This window comes from Capsicum annuum, chromosome 10 (genome assembly GCF_002878395.1).
Source record: "Capsicum annuum cultivar UCD-10X-F1 chromosome 10, UCD10Xv1.1, whole genome shotgun sequence".
In the NCBI taxonomy this organism is placed as follows: domain Eukaryota; kingdom Viridiplantae; phylum Streptophyta; class Magnoliopsida; order Solanales; family Solanaceae; genus Capsicum; species Capsicum annuum.
The window spans coordinates 195,778,714-195,802,218 of record NC_061120.1 but is presented as its reverse complement, the minus strand read 5'-3'; the positions used below and the strand labels follow the sequence as shown (position 1 = coordinate 195,802,218).

General features: G+C 37.1%; 2 protein-coding genes and 1 pseudogene across 2 annotated transcripts; 1 reads left to right on the top strand and 2 right to left on the bottom strand.

Annotated features, from left to right (window-relative positions):
• The first annotated feature begins 196 nt into the window (after nucleotides 1-196).
• LOC107843513 (pentatricopeptide repeat-containing protein At2g29760, chloroplastic) lies at nucleotides 197-8,497 on the top strand. The gene is made up of 2 exons (XM_016687825.2): nucleotides 197-2,880; nucleotides 7,855-8,497. Exon 1 carries the CDS (start codon nucleotides 288-290, stop codon nucleotides 2,328-2,330), a length of 2,043 nt encoding a protein of 680 aa, XP_016543311.1. The 5' UTR covers nucleotides 197-287; the 3' UTR covers nucleotides 2,331-2,880; nucleotides 7,855-8,497.
• Nucleotides 3,382-10,602, bottom strand: LOC107843514 (ankyrin repeat-containing protein ITN1). Its single transcript, XM_016687826.2, has 4 exons — nucleotides 10,196-10,602; nucleotides 9,071-9,646; nucleotides 7,898-8,307; nucleotides 3,382-4,628 (listed from the first exon to the last, which is right to left on the bottom strand). The coding sequence occupies exons 1-4, from the start codon at nucleotides 10,212-10,214 to the stop codon at nucleotides 3,804-3,806; spliced, it is 1,830 nt and encodes a 609-aa protein (XP_016543312.2). The 5' UTR covers nucleotides 10,215-10,602; the 3' UTR covers nucleotides 3,382-3,803.
• A 5,897-nt stretch (nucleotides 10,603-16,499) lies between these two features.
• The window catches only part of LOC107845263, a 22,994-nt pseudogene continuing 15,988 nt past the window's right edge, over nucleotides 16,500-23,505 (bottom strand).

The window sequence follows — 23,505 nt, the reverse complement described above, 5'->3', positions numbered from 1 at the left end:
GTAAAAATACATAATTAGCTTTCGATATATTTTTTTTTATTTTAAGTCTGTCAAAATACATAATTAGTACTTGATACATTTCATAAAAATTCATAATTAATTGAGATTTTTATAATTACTTTATAATGGTAGAATTTTTTTTAAAATATAATAAATTAACATGTATGTTTATGTTATTTTTTTCAGTGAACCCATACTCCTCTGCCTAGACGCACCGGGGTGGTAGAGGTGACCTTATTGACAATTAACAGAATTAACTGAAAACATTCTCCCGCCAAAAGACACCAATGAACAAACCTTCCAGTTTACTATGTCAACAGAAAAATTTCACCCTTTCTCTACTAAAATCTCCTCACAAAATCTCCACATTAAACCACTTGAAGTCACTCCACCTACACCTCCTTCGCACTGGCCTTAACCACAGCAATTACGCCATCGGAAACTTCATAACCCGCTGTGCATGTCTCGGTCTCATGTCCTATGCACACCAACTGTTCGATAAAATGTTGCAACCAAATTCTTTTGTTTGGAATACCCTCATAAGAGGGTATCAACAAAATCAACTTCCTAAACATACCCTTTATTGTTTTGATCAAATGCGGGTTAATAATGTGCAGCCTGATAGATTTACTTACCCTTTCGTTATTCGTGCTTGTTCGGATTTACATGAGTTTGAAAAAGGAAAAAGTTTTCATGGGCAAGTGTTTAAAATTGGGGTCAATCTTGATGTATTTGTGGGTACTAAGTTGATTGAGTTTTATACAACAATGGGGGATTTGAACATGACGAAACGAGTTTTTGAGGGAATGAAGGATAAGGATGAGGTAACGTGGTATACTATGTTATCGAGCTATGTTAATATATTTAATGATATGGGGAAAGCTCGGGATTTGTTCGAGAAGATACCGTGTAAGGATGTTGTGATTTGGCATACTATGATTCTTGGATGTGTTAAAGCTGGGGAGTTGGAGGCAGCAAAAGAGTATTTTGATAGAGCGCCTGTCAAGGATCTGCTTATGTATAATACGATTTTAGGTTGTCTTGCGAAGAATGGTGAAGTTGAATGTCTTTTGAGATTTTTTCGTGAAATGACTTGTAGGGATTTGGTATCTTGGAATACGGTAATTGGAGGGGTTGTACGTGATGGGAGGATTAATGAAGCTATGAGATTGTTCTATGAAATGCAAAGAGTGAATTTGTCGCCTAATGATGTTACTCTGGCAAGCTTGCTCTCCGCTTGTGCACAAGCTGGAGCTTTGGATACTGGGAAACGGTTGCACTCGTATATTGATAGGAGGGGTTCTGAGTTGAATGCTGTGATTGGGACAGCATTACTGGATATGTATTGCAAATGTGGTGATTTGGAGACTGCTGCAGATGTCTTCAATAAGATGTCCGAACGTGATGTTGTAGCTTGGAGTGCTATGATAATGGGGTCGTCGATGAATGGACAGAGTAGAACTGCCTTGAACTTCTTTTATCGTATGAAAGATGAATCTGAAAGGCCAAATGATGCGACAATTTTGGGGGTTCTGTGTGCTTGTGTGCATGCAGGGTTGGTTGATGAGGGAAGGATGTGCTTTTATGGCATGTCTGAAGAGTTTGGTTTAACACCAAAGTTGGAGCATTATGGCTGTATGGTTGATCTCCTTGGTCGAGCTGGTTTGCTAGATGATGCGTATAATTTGATACAATCTATGCCATATGAGCCACACACGGGCTCCTGGGGCGCCTTACTAGGGGCATGCAAGATACATGGAAATGTTGAGCTAGCTGAAAAGGCCATAGAACACTTGATCCAACTTGACCTTGATGATGGGGGCTACCTAGCAATTATGTCCAACATATATGCTAATGCAGGAAGGTGGGAAGATGTCTCAAAAATCCGAAAATTGATGAAGGAAAAAGGCATTGGTAAATCACGAGGGATTAGCTGCATTGAGGTTAATGGAGTAATACATGAATTTGGTGTCCAAGAGAAAAAACACACTCAAGCCAGAGAAATATATGATATGATAGATGAGATCTATAGACGACTCAAGAGGGCAGGACATGTTGCAAGCACCAGAGAGGTATTTTTTGACGTTGAAGAGGAGGAAAAGGAAAAGGCTCTGTTCTTCCACAGCGAGAAAATGGCTGTTGCTTTTGGACTTATTGCAACTGATAAAACGGCTATCATCCGTGTGGTGAAAAACCTTCGTATTTGTCCTGATTGTCATGCAGCTATGAAGTTGATTTCTGCTAGCTTTGAAAGAGAAATAGTCATTAGGGACCGACATCGTTTTCACCACTTCAAGAATGGTTTTTGCTCTTGTAGAGACTATTGGTGAATATAAAATTCCTTCCTCATGTCATTGCAGATGGAGAATTGCTAAAAGAGCCTGAGAGGCTAATAATCAGTCCATCATGCAAACAGTTCGTAGAAAGTTCGATGATATATGCAGGCATTCTCCTATCTAACACATGCTATGACACTAACATAATGTCATGGTGGCTTCTCAGCAGTGCCCCATGACCAGATGACTACGCCTCATTGCTCTTTGGCAAGCCTTCCAAAGCCTAGTGCCATGGACGGCCCCGTGCCCCTGGCCTTGATAATTGACAAGTGTGCCTGTGAGTATATCTCCCTACCAGTCATGCACGCCTTTGCCCATACACAGGCAATGCCCACAGCACCCATCAGCTCGCAGCCTCCTTAGCACCAGGGCGCACTTGCCTCGTAGCCCACGCCCTGTGCATAGTGCATACAGGATGAAGCCAAAGACAAGGAGACACTCTCTCCAAGTGTCACAATGGACCAGCCTACCCTTCTAACTCCGACTCTGCATTGCCATGTCATGATGTTGTACAAGTTGCTTGGAGTCCTTTGTACAGCCACAGGTCATATTTTCATTTATAGCTTTATTTTTTTAGTACGCCTTTTTGTCTTTATTTTTGAAGCCATGGTTCAACATAAAAGACGACGTCATATCCTTGAAGGACTATTTAGATGCTTCAAAGATATTTGGTAAGAGTTTTGTTGAAAGTCTGTTAGTGTTAAGAGTTAATGGTAACAAAGCACGCCTAGACTATCACATTTTCACGAGATTCATACCTCAACTGTCACTCCTTTTGTATCAAAGCACACCACTATGCTGAGTTGACCTACACGTACTTATCGTTGATTGGGAACAAATATTTCGCAAACTCAGCATCAGTGTGTGTTTAATAAAAAGGGTGCGATAGTTTAGGTAGGTAAAGAGAACAATGAATAGTTGATGTATGAAACTCGCGGAAAAATGATACTTTGGGTGTGTTTTTGACCATTTACTCTAGTGTTAATATTCATTTTAGTTTTCCAATTTTTTTTCCCCACAAATTCCATATTCAGTCAAAACTCAATAAAAGAAACAACATTTTACTAAACAAGATGATAGTTGAGATCATGGAAAGAAATATACCAACAAAGAATAAGGCAAAATTTTATCGACAAAAATGAATTTAAGAGAAACGAAAAAAAAGAATAGGGGGACAATGTATATTTGCTTTAGTAGAAATTCAAATAATCCACTTCTAGCACAAACAAAAACCTTCTGCAATAGTGCTTGTGCACAAGGTTCTTCAGAGCCACAATCAATTTTTCTGGGATTGATTTCTCCTCTTCATCTACCATTAATATTTCCAGCCAGTTTCCAGGGACGAATTTATTTACAAAACTGCTGAAATGCAGCTTCAGTATTTCCAGCAGTGATCTACTGCAACAGATTACTGTTCTTCGTATCTTGTCTGAGATAACACACACACTCTGAAACCACTAGCTCGAATCAGAGAGCAAACATTGGATTATAATCTGAATCGGATAAGTTCGTCTGAAATGAGCTGGTTCTAGTCCTTGTATGCTTCTGCCTCTTCCTCATTTTGTGATTCCTTTTAGACTTTATAACATAATAAGTCATGGCACCTAAAACCCCTCCCATTATGATTCCGGAGACAACTGTTGTAAAAATTGCGGCCCATAGATTACGCCGGCCAATAACTACATAAGAGGCAGATACAAAGGCCAGATTAGTGAAAACGGCGGCCAACCACATTAGTTTGTTAATCACCGAAACAACTCTTTTCTCTGTTTTTGTCTCTCCCCTGACTACTGTGATTTGTACAACCACAACAGCCAGGGCCGTGAAGAGTGCAAGAGCATTCGTGAAATAGAAAATCTTAAATGCGGGAGTGTTGGATGCCACAGCGTATCCAGAATCTTCATCACCACCAGGAACTGTAAATATAGCAGCAAAAGCTACTGTTGCAAAAAGAGAGGCAACAATAGTTACAGAATTGGTAGCAGTGTTTACTCCTTCTCTGTGGAGCTTTTCAAGCTCCTTTGCAATACCAGTCATGTTCTTGTTAGTCCGTCGAGCTTGTTCAAGCTGGGAGTGAACGTTTTTCTTAATTTCTGTCACAGTCTTCCTAAGCTCATCTCGAGGCTGATTTAATTCATTGGCTCTACAAGCACCATAACGCATCAAGGACTCTTTTAGTTCTGTGGATTCTTCAGACATAGGAAGCCCTTCAGCTATGTCTAGAGCTGTTTTGTGTTCTCTTGTCAATGCATTGACATTTGTGTCGTCGATCAACAAGAGCTCATGCACTACCTGCAGTCATATAAAGCTAAATTCAAAATCACAGATTCTTTAATGCCCAACATATAGAGTGTTTTGTATACTAGTTTCCTTTGACAAGCTATGTTACAGTCAAAAGCTTGCCAACCTCTTATGCCAAGAAAGTATGGAAATCCAGAGAAACCTAATATTCTCCATTTATAATTATGAGGACTTTGGAATGTAACACTAACTAATTACATCAAAACATTCCCATTCTTCTCCTCTCCTTATCATCATTTTCTATATATTCTGAAAAAACATCCATCCTTAGTCTGTGCATCACTATAAATTTTAGGCATAGACACCTTAACTTGGCTTCAACCAACAACAACAACAACAAACCCAGTGTATTCCCACTTAGTGGGGTCTGGGGGGGTAAGATGTACGCAGTCCATACCTCTACCTCTGATGAAGTAGAAAGGCTGTTTCCGAAAGACCCCCGGCTCAAGGCACAAGATATCACACAAACACATAGTAAAGCACAGAAGCAGATGACATAACATAAATACGGCACCCATAAGGAATATAAAACAGAGGAAAGCAGAGGAAAGCACACAGATTCGTAATAAGCATGGAACACTGAATACGGAATCATAACGGGAATAAAAAATCAAAAACCCCCACCAAGTAATTCCCTACACTAGCGACCCAATCTGGCCCTACTCTTCTGCCGTAATTCGCGTCTTCCAGACCTTCCTATCTAGGGTCATGTCCTCGGTGAGCTGTAACTGTTCCATGTCCCGCCTAATCACCTCACCCCAGTACTTCTTCGGCCTACCCCTACCCCACCTAAAACCATCCAACGCTAGCCTCTCACACCTACGGACCGGGGCATCCATGCCCCTCCTCTTCACGTGTCCGAACCATCTCAATCGTGCTTCCCGCATCTTACCCTCCACTGAAGTCACACCAACCTTCTCCCGGATAGTCTCATTCCGAACTCTATCCCCTCGAGTTAGTCCACACATCCAGCGCAACATCCGCATTTCTGCCACCTTCATTTTTTGGATGTGGGAGTTCTTAACTGGCCAACACTCCGCTCCATACAGCAAGGCCGAACGGACTACCACCCTATAGAATTTGCCTTTAAGCTTGGGCGGCACCTTCTTATCACACAGCACCCCCGACGCGAGTTTCCACTTCATCCATCCCGCCCCAATACGGTGCGAGACATCCTCGTCAATCTCACCGTTACTCTGGATCACGGACCCGAGATACTTGAACTTATCCCTCTTACATACCTCCTGTGCTTCCAGCTTCACTACTACCTCGTTCTCCCGCCTCACGTCATTAAACTTACATTCCACATACTCTGTCTTGCTTCTGCTCACCCTGAACCCTTTAGACTCAAGAGTTTGCCTCCACATCTCTAATTTGTCATTTACACCCCCTCGAGTCTCATCTATCAGAACTACATCGTCTGCAAAGAGCATACACCACGGCACCTCCCCTTGAATACGCCGCGTCAACACATCCATTACTAACGCAAACAAAAAGGGACTAAGAGTAGATCCCTGATGCAATCCTGTCCGGACAGTGAAATGCTCTGAGTCTCCTCCCGCCGTCCTCACCTGGGTTTTCGCTCCCTCATACATATCCTTAATTACTCTGATATATGCCTGCGGTACTCCCCTCACCTCCAAGCATCTCCAAAGCACCTCCCTGGGGACTTTGTCGTAAGCTTTTTCCAGGTCGATAAACACCATGTGCAGATCCTTCTTCTTTTCCCTATACTGCTCCACCAACCTCCGTACCAGGTGGATTGCCTCCGTCGTCGAGCGGCCGGGCATAAATCCGAACTGGTTTTCCGAGATAGACACTATCCGTCTCAGCCTCACCTCGACCACTCTCTCCCAGATCTTCATAGAGTGACTCAATAACTTAATCCCCCTATAGTTATTACAACTCTGAATGTCCCCTTTATTCTTATAGAGAGGGATCATGGTACTCCACCTCCACGCCTCGGGCATCTTTGCCGTCCTGAAAATTTCATTAAACAATCCAGTCAACCACCTTACACCAGCCTCTCCAACGAACTTCCAAAACTCCACCGGTATCTCATCCGGCCCCGTCGCCCTACCCCTACGCATCCTGCGGACTGCCTGTCTAACCTCTTCTACCTTAAAACGTCTACAATAGCTAAAATCCCGACACTCCTCTGAGTGCTCCAGTACCCCTAACACAATAGCTCTGTCCCCCTCGTCATTCAAGAGCCTATGAAAGTACGACTGCCATCTCTTCTTTATGTGGCCGTCCTCCACCAACACTCTACCGGCCTCCCCCTTAATGCACCTCACCTGATCGAGGTCATGACCCTTCCTCTCCCTAGCCTTAGCGAGTCTAAACAACTTTTTCTCCCCTTCTTTCCCCTGTAACCTTAACTTGGCTTCAACCGACTTCATAAAAAAAAACCTTGGCTTCAATTGGCAACTAAACGCTCCATCTTTGACGATGCACATCTAAACACCTCCCAAATTTATGTGTCACGTTAGCGTCGGGTCTCCATGAGACACAACGAAGACAAGTTGAGGTGTCTAGATGTGCACTCCCAAAGTTGGAGTGTTTGCTTACCAATTGAGACCAAGGTTTTGAGCCTATTCTATGTATTATGCCTAAATTTTAAAGAGCAGGTTATAAATTCTAACCATTGTTAAAAAATTATTCAAGGATGTCTAAAAATGATTTAGGGATCTCTAGAATTTCTAATTAAAAGGCGTTTGACCTGAAGTGGAGAGAGAAGTTACTCCATAATACTCCCTCCATTCCTATAGAAATGCTTCATTTGGCTTGTGATTTTGTTCCTAAATAAATGTATGTTTAGGCCTTCAAGAATCCTTTGATCATAATCTTCCTAATATGCCTTTGAGTTTAATTTAGTACAACTTGGAAAGAGATAAATTTAATTAGGGGTAAGTTGGTAAAATTACCTTAATTTTCTAGGAGTGAGTAGTTTATTAAAGGGCGTGCTCAAATCAAAAGGAACGCTTATTTAGGAATGGAGGGAGTAATATTTAAAACTCATATGGTATCTTAGCTACACCTAGTAAGACACAATGCTGAAAATGCACCTATGTTATATTCAGCAGATGTATTCTAAAACGAAATGTGCGCGTGCTTAAATCAGATCAAACCGAGGCTGGGAAAAGAAAATTTTAAGATGGCCTTAGCCCTTAGTCCATCAAAAGAAGCTACTTACAGAATGCAATAATTTCCACAGCTAAGGAAAACAAGATGCAGACACTTAAAGCAGCAGTGATTACCTCTGACCGCTTTTTTCGTGTGGCAATATGTAATGCAGTATTGCCAAACTTATCAGGAAGCATTACAATAGCTGGATCTGCTTGCAATAGCAACTTCACCACTTCACTGCTAATACCTTTTACAGCCATATGTAGAGCAGTCTGTCCTTTCTTATCAGTTCTTCTTGCCAGCTGTGGATCCTTTTCCAGCAAAGCTCGAACAATATCCACGTGGCCTTGGCGTGCAGATAAATGCAACGCATTTTTTCCATTGGATCTTGATATCTCTAACAAGCTAGAATCCTTGGAAAGCAATTCATGGACAACTGCTGTATGCCCTTTTGTTGCTGCAGATACAAGAGGAGTTGCATTTGATTGGCCAAGTGTCTTGCTCAACTCTGGCTCATGCTCCAACAGTAACTTAACAATATCTGCACATACATTTCCCATTCTTTAGCAATATATGAATGATCTCAACTTCTAAGGTAAGGACACAACTAGAAGTAAAAATTATACTCCCTCTGTCCCAATTTATGTAACCATCTTCGAATTTTGAGAATCAAACAAGTTGTCTTTGACTGTAATTTTTTCATATGCTTTTAAAATATTCTAAATTATTAACAATTGTGATTTATAGTACTTTTTAAGTAGTTTCCACCACGCGTAAAAGTGAAGAAGTTTGAATCTCTAAAAGCGAAATGAGACAGAAGAGTAACATAAGTTGTCAGACTAAACAATGCAACCTTCTCAAATACCTCATCAAATACTAAGACAAATGCAAGCTAAAATATCGTTTTAGGATAACACCAATCAAACAATAATCAACACAAAAAGTCAATAACAACAATTCAGTTACTGTTGTTTGGTACGTGAGATAAGTATAATAATCTTGGATAACGTTTGTGATTAACTTTATCTGATTTTGGGATTATTTTTTCTCACGATTTGTACTAAATTGATGGGATAACTATCCTATGAAAGGTAGGATAATATAGTCTCATGGGATATCCCGGCTTATCCCATCCCGTGATCCAAATGACCAAGGCCTATCAGGCCAACAAAATGCATTCAGATTAAAGGATCAACAAGAAGAATAAAGGCATCTATAAAACACACACTCGTAACAACAGCACGAAGCAATTCAGGAATACTCTTAATGAAAATTCTTCAAAGCCATATACAAATGTTTATTACCTTGGTGACCTTGGTTAGCAGCAATGTGCAAGGGATCAAGACCAGAACGATTCTTCGTGGTGATCCCTTCCTTAGTACTATATGGTAATAACTCCTTAACAACATCAATATGTCCCTTTTCAGCAGCAGTAAATAACGCGGTTTCTCCTAATTCATTTACCTCATTCACCATTGCTTCCCTTATCTCAGCCATCTCTGCATCAAACTCCGCGCCGCTCATTGTCTTCAACATTTGAGAGTCAATTTCCCCTAATATCTCCCTCACAGCACCCACGTCCCCTCTCTGAGCCGCGAGATGTAGCTCCGTGTCGTTGTGTCGCCCCGTCACCTGCTTCACGTACTTTTTCTTCCCAGTTGGATCTATCCTTTTCCCTGAATTTGATAAAAGTAATGCTTTCCCTGAATTTGACACAAACAGGGCTTTACTTGAATTTGATGGCATCAGAGCTTTGCTTGAATTTGATACCACAAGTGCCGGTGCTCGTGGTGACGGCGATGGTGATGGATCACCAGGGTAATTCATGTTAGAAATCGGATGTGGCGCTGGAGGTAGCCCCATTTCCAAATCCATCCCACCTGAATCACACAAATCCAAATCCAAAATAAAAAATACATTATGTACTAATAAAAGGCCGTTAGACGCTTTGTCTGGCGATATAAATTCGTCAAAAAAGAAAAATCATATACAAGAACAATGATAACGGCTCAATTCCAAACAAGTCGATGCTTATTGCTTAGGAAAACTCATTTTCGTTTATTTGAACCCAACAATATATAATCCTACATTACAACAATAACAACGTCTCAATCCTAAACAGGGGTGGAGGCAGAGGGGTGCAAGGGGTCCAACTGAACTCCATTGTTAAAATATTTATACCATGCAAATACGATAAAAATATTTTTTCTGCAAGTATATAAACTGTTGAATCCGATTAACATATAAAAATCTTTCTTTCTGGATCCCCTTGTTTGAATTCCTAGCTCTGCTACAGATCCCAAACAAGTCCATTCATCTATAGGTATGTATTAGGAAAACACATTTTCACATTTATTTGAACGCGCACAACAATATTGATTTGAATCAAAAAAATTTCCTAACATTACGAAAAAAGCTTATGCCATTACCTTGGTGGCTGGAAGACATTATAAAAAAAAAAAAATTCGTTTTTTACAAGTCCATCAATGGAGGTTTTTATTTTAAAATTATTTTTTTTTCTAAATGGAGGAAATTATGATGAGATAAATGAGAAGGAGAGGGGCGGTAGCGGCGGACGGAAAAAGGGAAGAAGAGGGATGGGGACACCGCCAGTGATGGTTAAAACGGTTAATATGAAATGATGTTAACGCCGGTGTACTGATTATTACCATATTCTTAACAACCAAAAGGTTCGGTTTTGTTTGTTAGTTATAATATTTGGTTTTTTACTTTTGCTTTTTTACTTTAGTGGTTATTAGAAAGTGTATAATAAGTGGTGGGAGTGTAAATTTCAATAAGGGGTTTCGAGTTCAAGTATCAAAAAAATGAGGAAAAAACAAATACGGGAAGCGTCACTTTTGAATGCAATGCATCGATTTGAATTTAGTTGGATTCTAATATTGATATCAAATACAAAATGGAATTAGATGCAATGCGCGAAGTTAACTTTAGTTGGACCTCAATACTATTGTAACGATCAACTTTTTGATGAAATATGTGAATTGTGTATTTCTGTGTAATTTGACTATTTTACCCCTTCCTTTGCATTATGATATTTTTGGAGTGTGGGGTGATTGACATAGTTTCCGATGCATTTTGATACCATTTATGTGATATTATGATTTTTGATGTCTTCGAGAGCCTTATTTTGGACTTATATGAATATCTTTTGATAGGTACAATGGATGGCTAAATGGACTACGTCAAAAGCTCCGGAATATCGATTTTATGCTAGGTAGATCTTTGGTTCGGGTCCGGTGCACGCGAGCTCATTTCGACATATTGGTTGAAAAATTAGAAATATGGGTGTGGGGCCCACATTTGATCGAAACGACCTCGGATGAAAAATTCGACTTAGCTAGCAGATCCATAACGTCGATGTTAGGGTGATAACATGTTTAGTGTGATTTTATGACTTTTAAATCTCATTTCGATCCTTAGTTTGGAAAATTGTGATTTCAGATGTTGGAGTCAATTTTGTGAAAACGACGTTCTATTAAAAAATTGATATCTCCGTTGAGTCCGGAGCATCAAATTTAGTGTGGTTACATAGTTCGTTTGCATATATCGAACTCCGAACATATCCCGAACACCCCGTCAAAATCCAGATTGGACTTTAAAATTTATTTTTTTTCTATAACTGATGTCGAAAATCTGCACTATTTATAACAACTTTTTAACCCCTTTTCTCATTTTTCATTTTACATCTTGAGAGTTAAACCCTAAAATATTGCGGGAGCTTAAAAATGAAGCTTGTGGGAGTTTGGGAAGCTAGATTAACATCTATATTTCTCGATTCTACTATGGATTTAAGGTAAGAATTCACCATTTTCTTAGTAATTTCTTGATTAATTTATCAAAACTCCAAAAATCTTAGGGCTTGATCTTAAACCCAAATTTCACTCCTTTTCACTTGAATAATATTTTTATCTCATAATTACTAGTTTTTTTTAATCAATTTAACCTTCAAAAATACTCCGATTCTTGATTTTAACCCGGATTTCAAAGTTTACCTGGTAAAGCTTTAAAATAGGTTTTATTCAATTTGAACCTCGTGTTTGATTCGATTTGACTTGGGTATTCAGCTGTAGGTACCTAAAAATATGGAAAACACATTTTTGAAGTAAAGCTACGATTTTGCCTTTCTTTTTCAAAAACTCGTTTCGGAGGTCCGTTTTGACCCCAGCCTAAAAGTAGTCAAGATGGGTATCGTTGGTTTGTTTTGATGCGTAGATTCTATATTTGATATTTTTAGAGGATTCTGGGATTGTTCGTGGAAAGTAAAGTCTTAGGTTCGAAGTGTAGTGGACTGATTTTGGCGTTTGAGGTAGGTTATGGTTTAACTCTTTCAGACTGGGTTGGGTAGTAAATGATGATACAAAATGTATGTTAAGGGTGGGAACTAATCATGAAAAATAATTATCTATGTGTTGTGCCCGTGTGTGGGGGGGAAGGGGGGCTATATGAAATTTAATTTTTAAAATTAAATATTATGTGATATGTGTGACCGTGTGGGGTCCTATGTGATGTTGATAGCATTGAATATGTGTGAATAATTGTATTGCATTGTTAAAATGCCTAATGTGGTACCATTGGTGTATTGCGATATATTCATACTTGTTGTTCTATGAGACATGCAAAAATTCATGGATAAAACAAAAATAATGAGTAAATATTGGCTCACGTAGTTGTGGAAATGTATAATTATAGTTGGTTGTGAAAATATCTCATTGTGACTGGTTGTGAAAATACTCATTGTGATTGATTGCGAGCATTACATCCTCATATCATACTCATTCATGAAGCATTGGTACCACCGTGACAATATCTGAGAAACACTGATAACACCTTTTATAAAACTCTCCCCGAGGAAAGTGACAGGGAGGAGATATTGTAACACCTTATAAAATACTTTTCGAGGAATATGCCGGAAATGAGATATGTGAACTGGATACGGGTTGACAAACCCCCATGGGTCCTACGTCGGAAACTTTAGCTCCGTAGGTGTATACAAGGATTGTGCGATAATCTCGAAGGTTGTGCGACGACCTCGTGCATCATCTTCACTATCATATACATTGCACTTACTTTGTTGTGTTGTATTGTCATATTGACTTATCATCTATGTATTTGTTGTATCTTCCTTTACTTGTATTTGATGATTTTGTATATACATGTTCTCCCTTGTTCTACTTATATGTGATATAATACGTACTTGTATCCTATCTTGGTGCGATGTTACAATATATGTGATACATTAGAATTGGTAGTGCAAGTGTTGTGGACTACCGTTATGGGACATTTTTTGATTGCAGGTGACGTGTCCTTAGTATGTATTTTGTATGCTTTATTTTTACTTTGTTCAGTCGGCCTGTGATACCTATCGAGTACAAGTGGATCGTACTCACTCCTACTTAACCCTTTCGATATAGCTTTAGGTTCGGGTGCGCCTCAAATTGATTGATTTTGGGCGTCTTCAGATTACTCAAAGTAGTGGTTGGACATTCATACGTCCAGAGTTCACCTCTATCTTTCTGTACTAGTTATGTCTTTACTAGTGTTCCGAGATAAATATTTTCCTTTGTGGTTATTTTTCTGATGTATTTGACTCCTAGATTGCACTAATAGTTCTTACACTATTGACAACTGGTTTTGGGCATGATTGGTATTTTGAATAAGTTTTTTCCGCATTGTTATGATTACTTATATGGTTCGACTTCGTTCTAGAAGTCCTTACCTTGGGTATTTCTGTCTTTTCTTTTTCCTTTTTGTATCAGTTTGGGTGACAGACTTACTTGTCAAGATACATTGTGATAAGTGCCATCATGACCTATTGATTTTTGGGTCGTGACAACTATTATCCAACATAGGGTGGAAAACTAAAAAAGAAATATTTGTATTTTTTTTAATGATAAGTATATTTGTATGTGCAACATTTATGAGGTAAAATCCACCTAATAACACGTAGCATGATCAGAAGAGACAGCTTAAGAATTCTTCACAACAAGCGGGGAGGCCTTGTGAAAGCTCCATCGAGCTGACGATAATAGAAGCAATCTCTCATAAGAGATAAGAACTCAATCGCTCGCCTCTGTCGATGACAAAGCGCAAAAAATAAATGGAAGACAAAATTATCAGTCTGCCAGCAACGACAAACTCGAACGAAGCTTAGCATCAAAAAAATATTAGATGGCTCACTAACAGATCGAACACAATGCCTATCAGCATAGGCTGTAGTCCTTAAGGGCTCTGCTATCGAATCGTGATTGTCCATATAGTCTAGTATCGTAACCTATAAATTGTTGTACTCCTATCTCATTTGTAAAAAGATTCGCTCTCACATTTTCTTTTGTTTAAGATTATTTGTCTAGCAAGTGTTAATCCTGCTCTGCTCACATCTCGAATAGCTCGAGTTAGTTTTCAATCGCGCTCACATACGCATCGAGCTCGTCTAAATTTGTTTTCTTTACTTTACTTGTTTCATATATTTCATACTTAGTTGTTTTCGTTCATCACCTACTTGTAAATCGACCTAAAACAAGGTTAAATAGTAGCATGTGCTCTTGATTCACCTGCAAATTTAATTATACTGAAACCACGATAGATACTACCTTTTGGATGTGCAAACTCCGGTACAGTATAATAGCATGCAAATCACATAGAAGAAGTAAACCACACTAAACAAGTTTCAAGTGACGAGATTGGTCAGGAAAGCATCTGGAGGTTTCAAATTCATTTGAGCAAATATATAATATATTTTAAAAAATAAATACTATTCTTTTCATTTCAATTTGATTGTCTGACTTCCTTTTTAATTTGTTTCATACAAAATGTCTTTTTTTTTTTATAACTTTTCAATTCTAACTTTCCACCTGTCATGTTTAAATCACAAGATTAAATAATATATTTTTTTTATATTTTGCATGTGTTTGATTTAAAATCATAGCATTCAAAAGTCTTTCTTTATAATATTTTTAAACTTGTGCCAAGCTAAAACAAAAATTTAATAAATTGAAATGAGAGAACAATGTATGACCATTTCATTTATTTATTTATTTCTACCAATGAGTAGAAAATAAAACTAATTCAAATGAAATTTTTTTTAAAAAAGTCATCTACGTAACAAAATAGAATCATCGAAATAGGAGTAGGTTTTAATTTAAAGGAAAATTTATATTGGAAAAAAGAAATGTTCTCTCTGTTTCAAAAAAGAATGATCTATTTTGATTTGGCATAGAGTTTAAGAAAATAAAAAAGATTTGCATCTTGAAGTTCTTGTTGTTTTAAATTAAACTTATGTCAAATTTATTAAATGACCTTTAATCTTGTGGTCTTACCCTCTCTACTTCTTTAGAGGTAGTAGTATAGACTGCGTACACTCTACCCTCCCCAGATCCCACTATGTGGGAATATACTGGATTTGTTGTTGTTGTTGTATAATCTTATGGTCTTACACATACTACGTAAAAGTTGAAATCAAAGTATTTCTAAAAAAGAGGGAATTTCTTTTTTGAAATGGAGAAAGCATAAAAGATGATTTCAAAAGTCGACCTTGAATGTAATTAAGCGGAGTTTGGTAGCTGCTGTACAGATTAAATTCTGTAGAAGTAATATCATGTTTTTCAACTAGCTAGGAAATAATTTATTTATGTATAAAATTAAAGAAAAATTACATCATACTATAACTTATTATAATTATTTAAAATTCCAATCTTTTTAAATAATTACATAAGTGAAGAATATGATGTATTCGTGTAAAATTAAGTAAACTATTCGGAAGAATATGATGTATTTGTGCAAAATTAAGTACTGAACGAATGTGATGTATCTGTGTAAAATTAAGTGATGTATCCGTCTAAATTTAAGAGATGTATCCGAAAAATGTGGTGTAACGTATGGACCAAGTCAAAGGTTTTTAATAATTTTAAAAAAAGTTGAGATAAAGAGTAATTAGCTCCAACAGAGTTGAAATTTACGTAACTTTTACTAAAATTAATAGTGTGTTTGCTTTGTAATTTTGATACCCACATAATTAATATTGTATAGGCACAATATTAAGAAAATAGAGTAATTATTTGTTGTAGTGTAGTAATTGCAACTAAATTGATACTTATCGTAAGAGACGACTTAATAGATTTGGTCTTTAGTGATCGTTTTCTCCAGTATATGAGACACTGTCAACACAGCATATTTATAGAGACCTTATTGATTTATAGAAATGTAAGGGTTTTCAATGGGTCTTACAAAATGTCAATTTGAATTAGTCCCGATGAGAGTTTTAGAAATCCAACGAGGAATTACAAAAAATACAAAACAATGATGATGATATATATGTACCTGTAAATATAGAATAGGAGCATCATGATATACTCCTCATTCCTAATTACTTGTCATCCTACTAAAAATATATATTTTATAATACTTGTCGTTTTAGAAAATCAAAAACATAATTAGTTGTTTGTTTCTATCTTAACCCTTAGTCATAACTATGGAAAGATATTAATATAATGTAAAAGAAAAATTATTAAATAAAGATGAGTAATAAGTAAGTTTAATTTAATCAAATTATCTTCTAGCTAATGCTTTTTCAACGCTGTGCAACTTAAAAATACTACAAATAAATAGGAATGGAGACAGTAGGTGGTGATGGTTGTTTCATTACTTGTTAAGAACAAATAGGAATTTGTCTAAATAACAAATGAAGAAGTCATCTCTTATAACAAATTCAAGCAATTAAATCACATTGCTACGGGGAAATACTTCTATTGGATTTCTAACAGAATGCCTATGTGAAGACCAAATTATGTATCCTTGAGAATGTCCTGTAAGATCTGATGACTTAACTGTTACATTATATGACGCCTTCTGATTCAACACTGAAAATTTCAAGATCTTAGGATTAATAGTCACCTCAACGCCTTAGAGCCCAAATACTTTAACTGTATAAGCTGCAATTGCTTCACCCACATTAGTCACAGTCCTCGTATATGTTTGAGCACTTGATTCCTTAGGAATATAAAAAGACGGGTAGTTCAACTCTGACCGAGGTATGCCTTACAGACAATGTACCTTCTTTTTCACAATGGCACTGACTTGATTATCCGTATAGTTCAAGCCACATAAGTATGGGATGTAATCTTCTGGTTGGATGTCATAAATGAGTCCAGGATCATTTGCTCATGATGGATTCACGTGCCCTGACCCGAGTGTAAGTAGATCAGCATGTTTAAGTGTCTCGTCCTGAATCAGATCATTTCCAAGGTTGATGTAATCAGCAGTGGTCATGATTGTGGATTTAATTGCAGCTGGAGACCATTCTGGATGTGCGCTCTTTAACAGTGCTGCAACTCCTGCAAGGTGAGGGCTAGACATTGACTGTAACACCCTGCATTTTCGAGCTAGAAAGTGAACCGTCATTCCTACGTGTGTAAGCTCTAATTCCATGATTTATATTTAAATTCATGTGTCATGATCCTTCTCCTAGTGTATGAAGTGATTATGAGGTGAAAAGTGTTCATAAAAATCATTTGGAGTAAAGTTGAACTAAGAGTGATTTATTCATCCAAAGTTTTATATTCGATTCTACAAGGGTCTACTTTGAACGTGTATAACTTTCGATACTCATAGAATTTTTCAGCTTAAGACCCACCAAATTGTAGATAATCGAATTAGCTTTCCAACGATACCAATTTCGCTAAAATCCGATACCCGAGTGAAAAGTTATGTCATTTTTCGTGTGAGGCAATAAGCTCTTAATGACATTTTTCCGTTTCTGGGAGTCGTGTTACCAAATGAGCTCCGAGTGAAAATCCGATACCGAATTGTAGGTTATGTCAATTTCATTTTGCCCTTAAATAAAATTGATTCTTGTTTATATACGTACGTACGTATGTATGTATGTATGTATGTATGTATGTATGCATCTAAATTTGATAATTGAATTGAGAGCATGACTATTTACACTCCCTCTCATGTTGCAACACCTCTTGATTTTCTCATGTTACAAATTGAAGAATGTTATATTTAGAAGCATGGTATCAATGTTCTTGACTAATGTTAAATGATTTAAGATTGATTTTAAATTGATGATGAGGGGGTTTTACATGTTGATAAATGTTGAAGACATATAATGAAAGAATTGCATGGTTTGTCAAAAATACATGACCACCACATGTTTGTTGAAATGTTGAAAAGAGAGATTCTTTTCATAATTTGACATATGTTTTGAAGTATGAATTCTCTTGAACTGTTTGAAGTATGGTGGTCCTAACTTCATGTTTTGAAAGAGAAGACTGTGATATGATATCTTTTTATGGATCAGAAATATGACTTACAAGTCTTGGTATGACGATACCAAAACAAATAATGTCATAATAGACTCAACATAGAATAGAAATTAGATTTCACTCAGATTTACAGATTTTGAAATTAGAAAGATGCATGTTCAAAAAAGGTTAAAAATGGGCACAAAGAGATGTTAGGTGGTTACCCGAAGAAGGCACGAGTTCAAATAACTCATTGCCCCAAACCGTGTTTTGTCGATACAGGTTATTATGTCCCCTAGAGGAATTATACGCTGGCTTAGTGCCCTGTGGTGTATCAGAATCAGAAACTCCAACTCTTGCGGCAAACTTGGGTTGGGGGCCTGCATGTTTGTTGAAATGTTGAAAGCGAGATTCTTTGCATAATTTGACATATGTTTTGAAGTATGAATTCTCTTGAACTGTTTGAAGTATGGTGGTCCTAACTTCATGTTTTGAAAGAGAAGACTGTGATATGATATCTTTTTATGGATTAGAAACATGACTTACAAGTCTTGGTATGACGATACCAAAACAAATAATGCCATAATAGACTCAACATAGAATAGAAATCAGATTTACAGATTTTGAATTTAGAAAGATGCATGTTCAAAAAAGGTTAAAAATGGACATAAAGAGATGTTAGGTGGTTACCCGAAGAAGGCACGAGTTCAAATAACTCATTGCCCGAAATCGTGTTTTGTCGATACAGGTTATTATGTCCCCTAGAGGAATTATACGCTGGCCTAGTGCCCTGTGGCGTATCAGAATCAGAAACTCCAACTCTTGCGGCAAACTTGGGTTGGGGGCCTGGCCACCGAGTTAAGGGCGGACTCCATATAGCCCGTGGGGTTGTAGAATTGTAGGGTGTACCACCTAACTCAGAAGTAATACAAAGATTAGAACTGCATTTATAAGATTGTTTTAAGATCATTGAAGTTGCCCATGTATTTTAAACTATATCATGCCTGATATTTCATGACTTGCTCTCACCTATGTTATATATATAGATTCATTATTTTTGGATTACTCTGCGTACCAGTACAACTGTATTGACCCCCTATATTTCAGGATTCTGAGACACAGTCCTGAGGTCACGTTAAGCAGTAGATTGACTTGTCAGAAGTTTGCAGCTGGTGAGCCCCCTTACTTCGGAAGGCCTGGTTATGAAACTTGTTATTGCTATTTTATTTTGACTCATGGTCCGACTGGGGGCCTTGTCCCAGATTTCAGACAAATGTCATTTTCAGTTATTAGCAGACTGATGTTAGATGTTGTTAGAGTTTATGGTTTCCATTCCAAATTGTTCAATTGAATTATGATATTGACCATGATTCTGTTTCATTATGTATTTCCGTATTTCCTCTTTATATATGAATGATGTATGTGATTGCAAGTTAGAAGGGCTATCGGGCCTTCATGGTTCGGGATACCCGTCACGGCCAGGACCCCGGTTCGGGTCGTGACATTGACGCTCCAGATTGGAAGAAAAACGTCGATGAAGCTGCAGTTGAAGATGTTATCGCGGCTGCTACAGAGGCTGACCACGCTGCAAGGATATTCACTCCAGGGCCAATAACGTCAGGCTTTAGTATTCCTCGACTCTGCATAGATAGTCCTCTGGAAGAAAAGTAAGCAACCGTTTGCGCGTGCTTGTTTCCAGTTCTTGTTCCCTTGAATGATATTGTTGCGACTCGTGTTGATGTTGATTTTGTATAGTTTATAATCATTTGTTCGTCATTATAATCAACATTTGTTGTGGGAAGGACATCATTTTCTGACAATGTTGTAGAGCCAAGATTCTTTTCGGTCATGAGAATCATGCCCACACCACCAGCCATTTTCACTACTACTCCTTTATCTTTTCCAGATCTGTAACCGTGTGTTTTGCACAACACTATTTTACCCTTGACATCGCTTGTATTCAACAATTCACACGCATTACCATTCACGATTGGTAACAATTTTCGTGAAAAATTTGTTGGTTGAAAGGCTGATTCGCCCTCAAACTCTGCTCCATTGCCCAAAACTGCCACCGCTTTTATCTTTCTATCTGTTGTGCTCGCACCAACGGTTAGAATCCATGGGGCCTCATTTACTACACTACCCTTATCTGGTCCATCATTTCCTGCTGAGCAACTTACAAAAAACCCCTTCTCCATCACGCTGTACACACCAACTGCGATATAATCGTCATAATGGCGGAGACACTGGTAATCCCATTGACATGGAAATCACATCCACACCGTCTTCAATTGTAGCCTCAAGACCGGCTATGACATCGGTTTCTAGACAATAGAAATAACAAACTTTGTACATGGGCTCGTGGCGCTATGCCAACAGCCGTGCCATTAGCATTACCAAGAAAATTGGCACCATCCACAAAGTTCCCTGTGGCTATGCTTGAAGTATGTGTTCCATGTCCATCTTTGTCCCACTGGGACTTATCCAGCTGAGCAAAATTCATTGCTCCAATAAGCTTCTTGTTACAATAAGTTGTAACATTGAACTCACATTTGCCTTTCCATTTAACAGGTGGACTAGGCATTCCATTATCATTAAATGAAGTATGTTGAGGAGCAATTCCAGTATCAAATACACCAATAATCGCACCTTTACCTGAATTTGATGCATTCCATAAGCCAACATTCTGGTGTAAGCCAAGGAAACTTGGACAGTGTGTGGTGTGCATCTGCAGTACCTGTTGGGGACGCACTGACATAAAGCCGGGCTTTTTTACCATTTCTTTCACTTCGTCTGATGACAATGTAGCAGCAAAACCATTGAACACATGAAGATAAGAATATAAAATGCGTGATGAACTTTCGAATTTGTAGGCAAAAATGATTGATGCCAGAGATATAGATCTTTTGAATTCAAGAAAAGTTGATTATGAAATTCAAGATGTACTATATAAGTTTCTAGTTCACTTTGATTAGTGAAATGGTCACCAAATGTTTTTTGATGAATGAAGCAGGACAAAGCTGAGAAAGGCTGAAATGAATGTCAAACTCATATTTTGTTTTGGCGACTACCACATTTTGCAAGACGTGCTTACATAACAATGCAGATCAATTACTCCCTCCTTACTTTTTACTTTTCATAGATTCCTTTTTGGCAGTCAAACGATATGAAATTTGGTCAATATATTAAGATGTATCCTATTGATGTTAAAAAAATTGCAACTTATAGCACTTTTTGTGTAGTTTTTGAATCCAAATTTTAATTTTAAAATATAAATTAATCTAATCTAATTTGGTTGTAAAAATTAGTTAAATTAACTCCCGAAAAGTGAAATATGACAATTATTTTGAAACGGAGGTAGTACCAAGTAACTTATTATAGTATGAACACTCTTAATTCATATCTAATGTATATTAAAAAAGAACATAGGCTATGGGTGTGTTTGGTACGAAGGAAAATGTTTTTCATGGAAAATATTTTCTTAGGAAAACAAAACAAGTTGATTTCTTACTTGTTTTCTTATGTTTAGTTGGTAGATGAAAAATATTTTTCGAAAAATATTTTTTAGTATTTGATTGGTGAATGAATTTTTTTTTAAAAAAAATCCATTTTAGTGTTTAGTTAAAGCGTAAAAATACATTTTAGAATTTAAAAAAAAAAAAAATCAAAAAAATTAAATATTTTTTTGGGAAGGGGGTTGGTAGGCGGGTGGGTGGGGGTGTCAGAATAGGTAGCAGGGATGGGGTAAGAAAAAGTTTTGAATTTTTTTGTTAAAAAAAAAATTTAAAAATTGACCCGGGGGCGAGGAGGGAGGGGGTGGTTAGTAGGAGCTGGGGGTCAGGGTAGGGGAGTGAGTGGGAGGGGGAAGAAATTTTTTTAAAAATTTTAAAAATAAATTTAATTTATTTTTTTTGAGGTTTGGGGTGGGGGGGAGGGGGAGGGTAGAGGTGTAGGGTAAGAGAAAAGTTTGAATTTTTTAATAAAATGTAGATATTATTTTTGGAAGGAGAGCTGATAGGGGTAGGGGGGGGGGGGGGTGGAGGTAGGGGATGAACTAAGAAAAATTTTTGAAATACTTTTTAAAATAATTGAATTTTGGGAATGGGGGGTGGGGGTAGAGGTAGGGGTGGGGTGGGGTGGCGTAGGGGTAAGGGTGGTGTCAAAGTGATAGGGTATTGGGGGCGGGGGGGGGGGGGGGGGGGGGGGGTGAGGTAGATGATTTTGAGAATTATATGAACATTTCAACTTAAAAGTGAGGTTGAAAAGAGAATTTTGGAAAATATTTTCCTTAATTTTTTAAGGGAAGTAATTTTCCTTAGATTTAAGAAAAATAAGTTAATTTGAAAAACATTTTTCAAAACACATAAGCCAACCAAACATAAAAAAACTGAAAAACATTTTCTGAAAAATATTTTTCTTCATACCAAACACACCCTATAACTAGCCATTTAATACTATTATGTAGGATAATAATGTATTAAACCCTCTCATATCTAACTCAGTTATTATATACTACATAATACTTAGTTTAGTACATTATTATCCTAAATAATATGTATTAAGTTGCTAATTATCTATATATCTATATATATTATTAAGCAGAGGACGAAGCATCATAAGAAGCTACGTGGCAAACTATTGAGAAGCCACGTGGTATTTTTATTACAAAATTATAGATATTGTAAGAAAAATTTTGAATTGAGAATTTTAAGTTAATAAAAAATATAAATTCAAATATATGTACTTATTAATAGGTGAACAGAACATATTGTTACCAAACTGAAAAAATTAAATTAATTTTGAATTTACTTTGATTATAACTTCCTCCATGATTTTAGTGTTTTAGTGTTGTATCATCTCTTAGTATTTATCATAATCTAATTTGAATATGAATTTAAAATTAAGTTATTCCAACTCTTTATCTTTATCTCAACTGCAATTCAAAAATTATTTCAGCACTATAAATACATACATGGATACACAGTTGCCAATACACAAGAAAGTTTTATATGTTTTACAATTGATGATGATTTAGAGTTTCGGATGAATTTTTCTTTTGATTTATTGATTTCCTCAATTTTTTTTTCAATTTATGCTATTATTTTTTCTTTATTTTGATAACCATCTTATCAAGTTTTCTCAGTTAATGGCTACTGCTCGAGACGACTGCAGATCGTTTGAATTAGCTTTCATGCATGTGAATATGTTTTTTCTCTTATCAAGTTAGCTTTCTTTTAATTGATGATGGGAAGAATCCAGATGAATTTATAAGGGATGTGTTGAATAGTTGTATCGCCAAGAACCAAATCACTAAGAGCAAAACAGATGCATTTAAGGGTTTGCAAGGGAATCTATTGGAGGAGCTGGAAAAGGCTTTCCCTGAGGAAGTGGAGGCTTATAAGGATATTCGTGCAGCTTTTGCAGCTAAGGCAAAACGCTTGGCTCAAGCACAAAGTCTATTACCAACTTGCGAC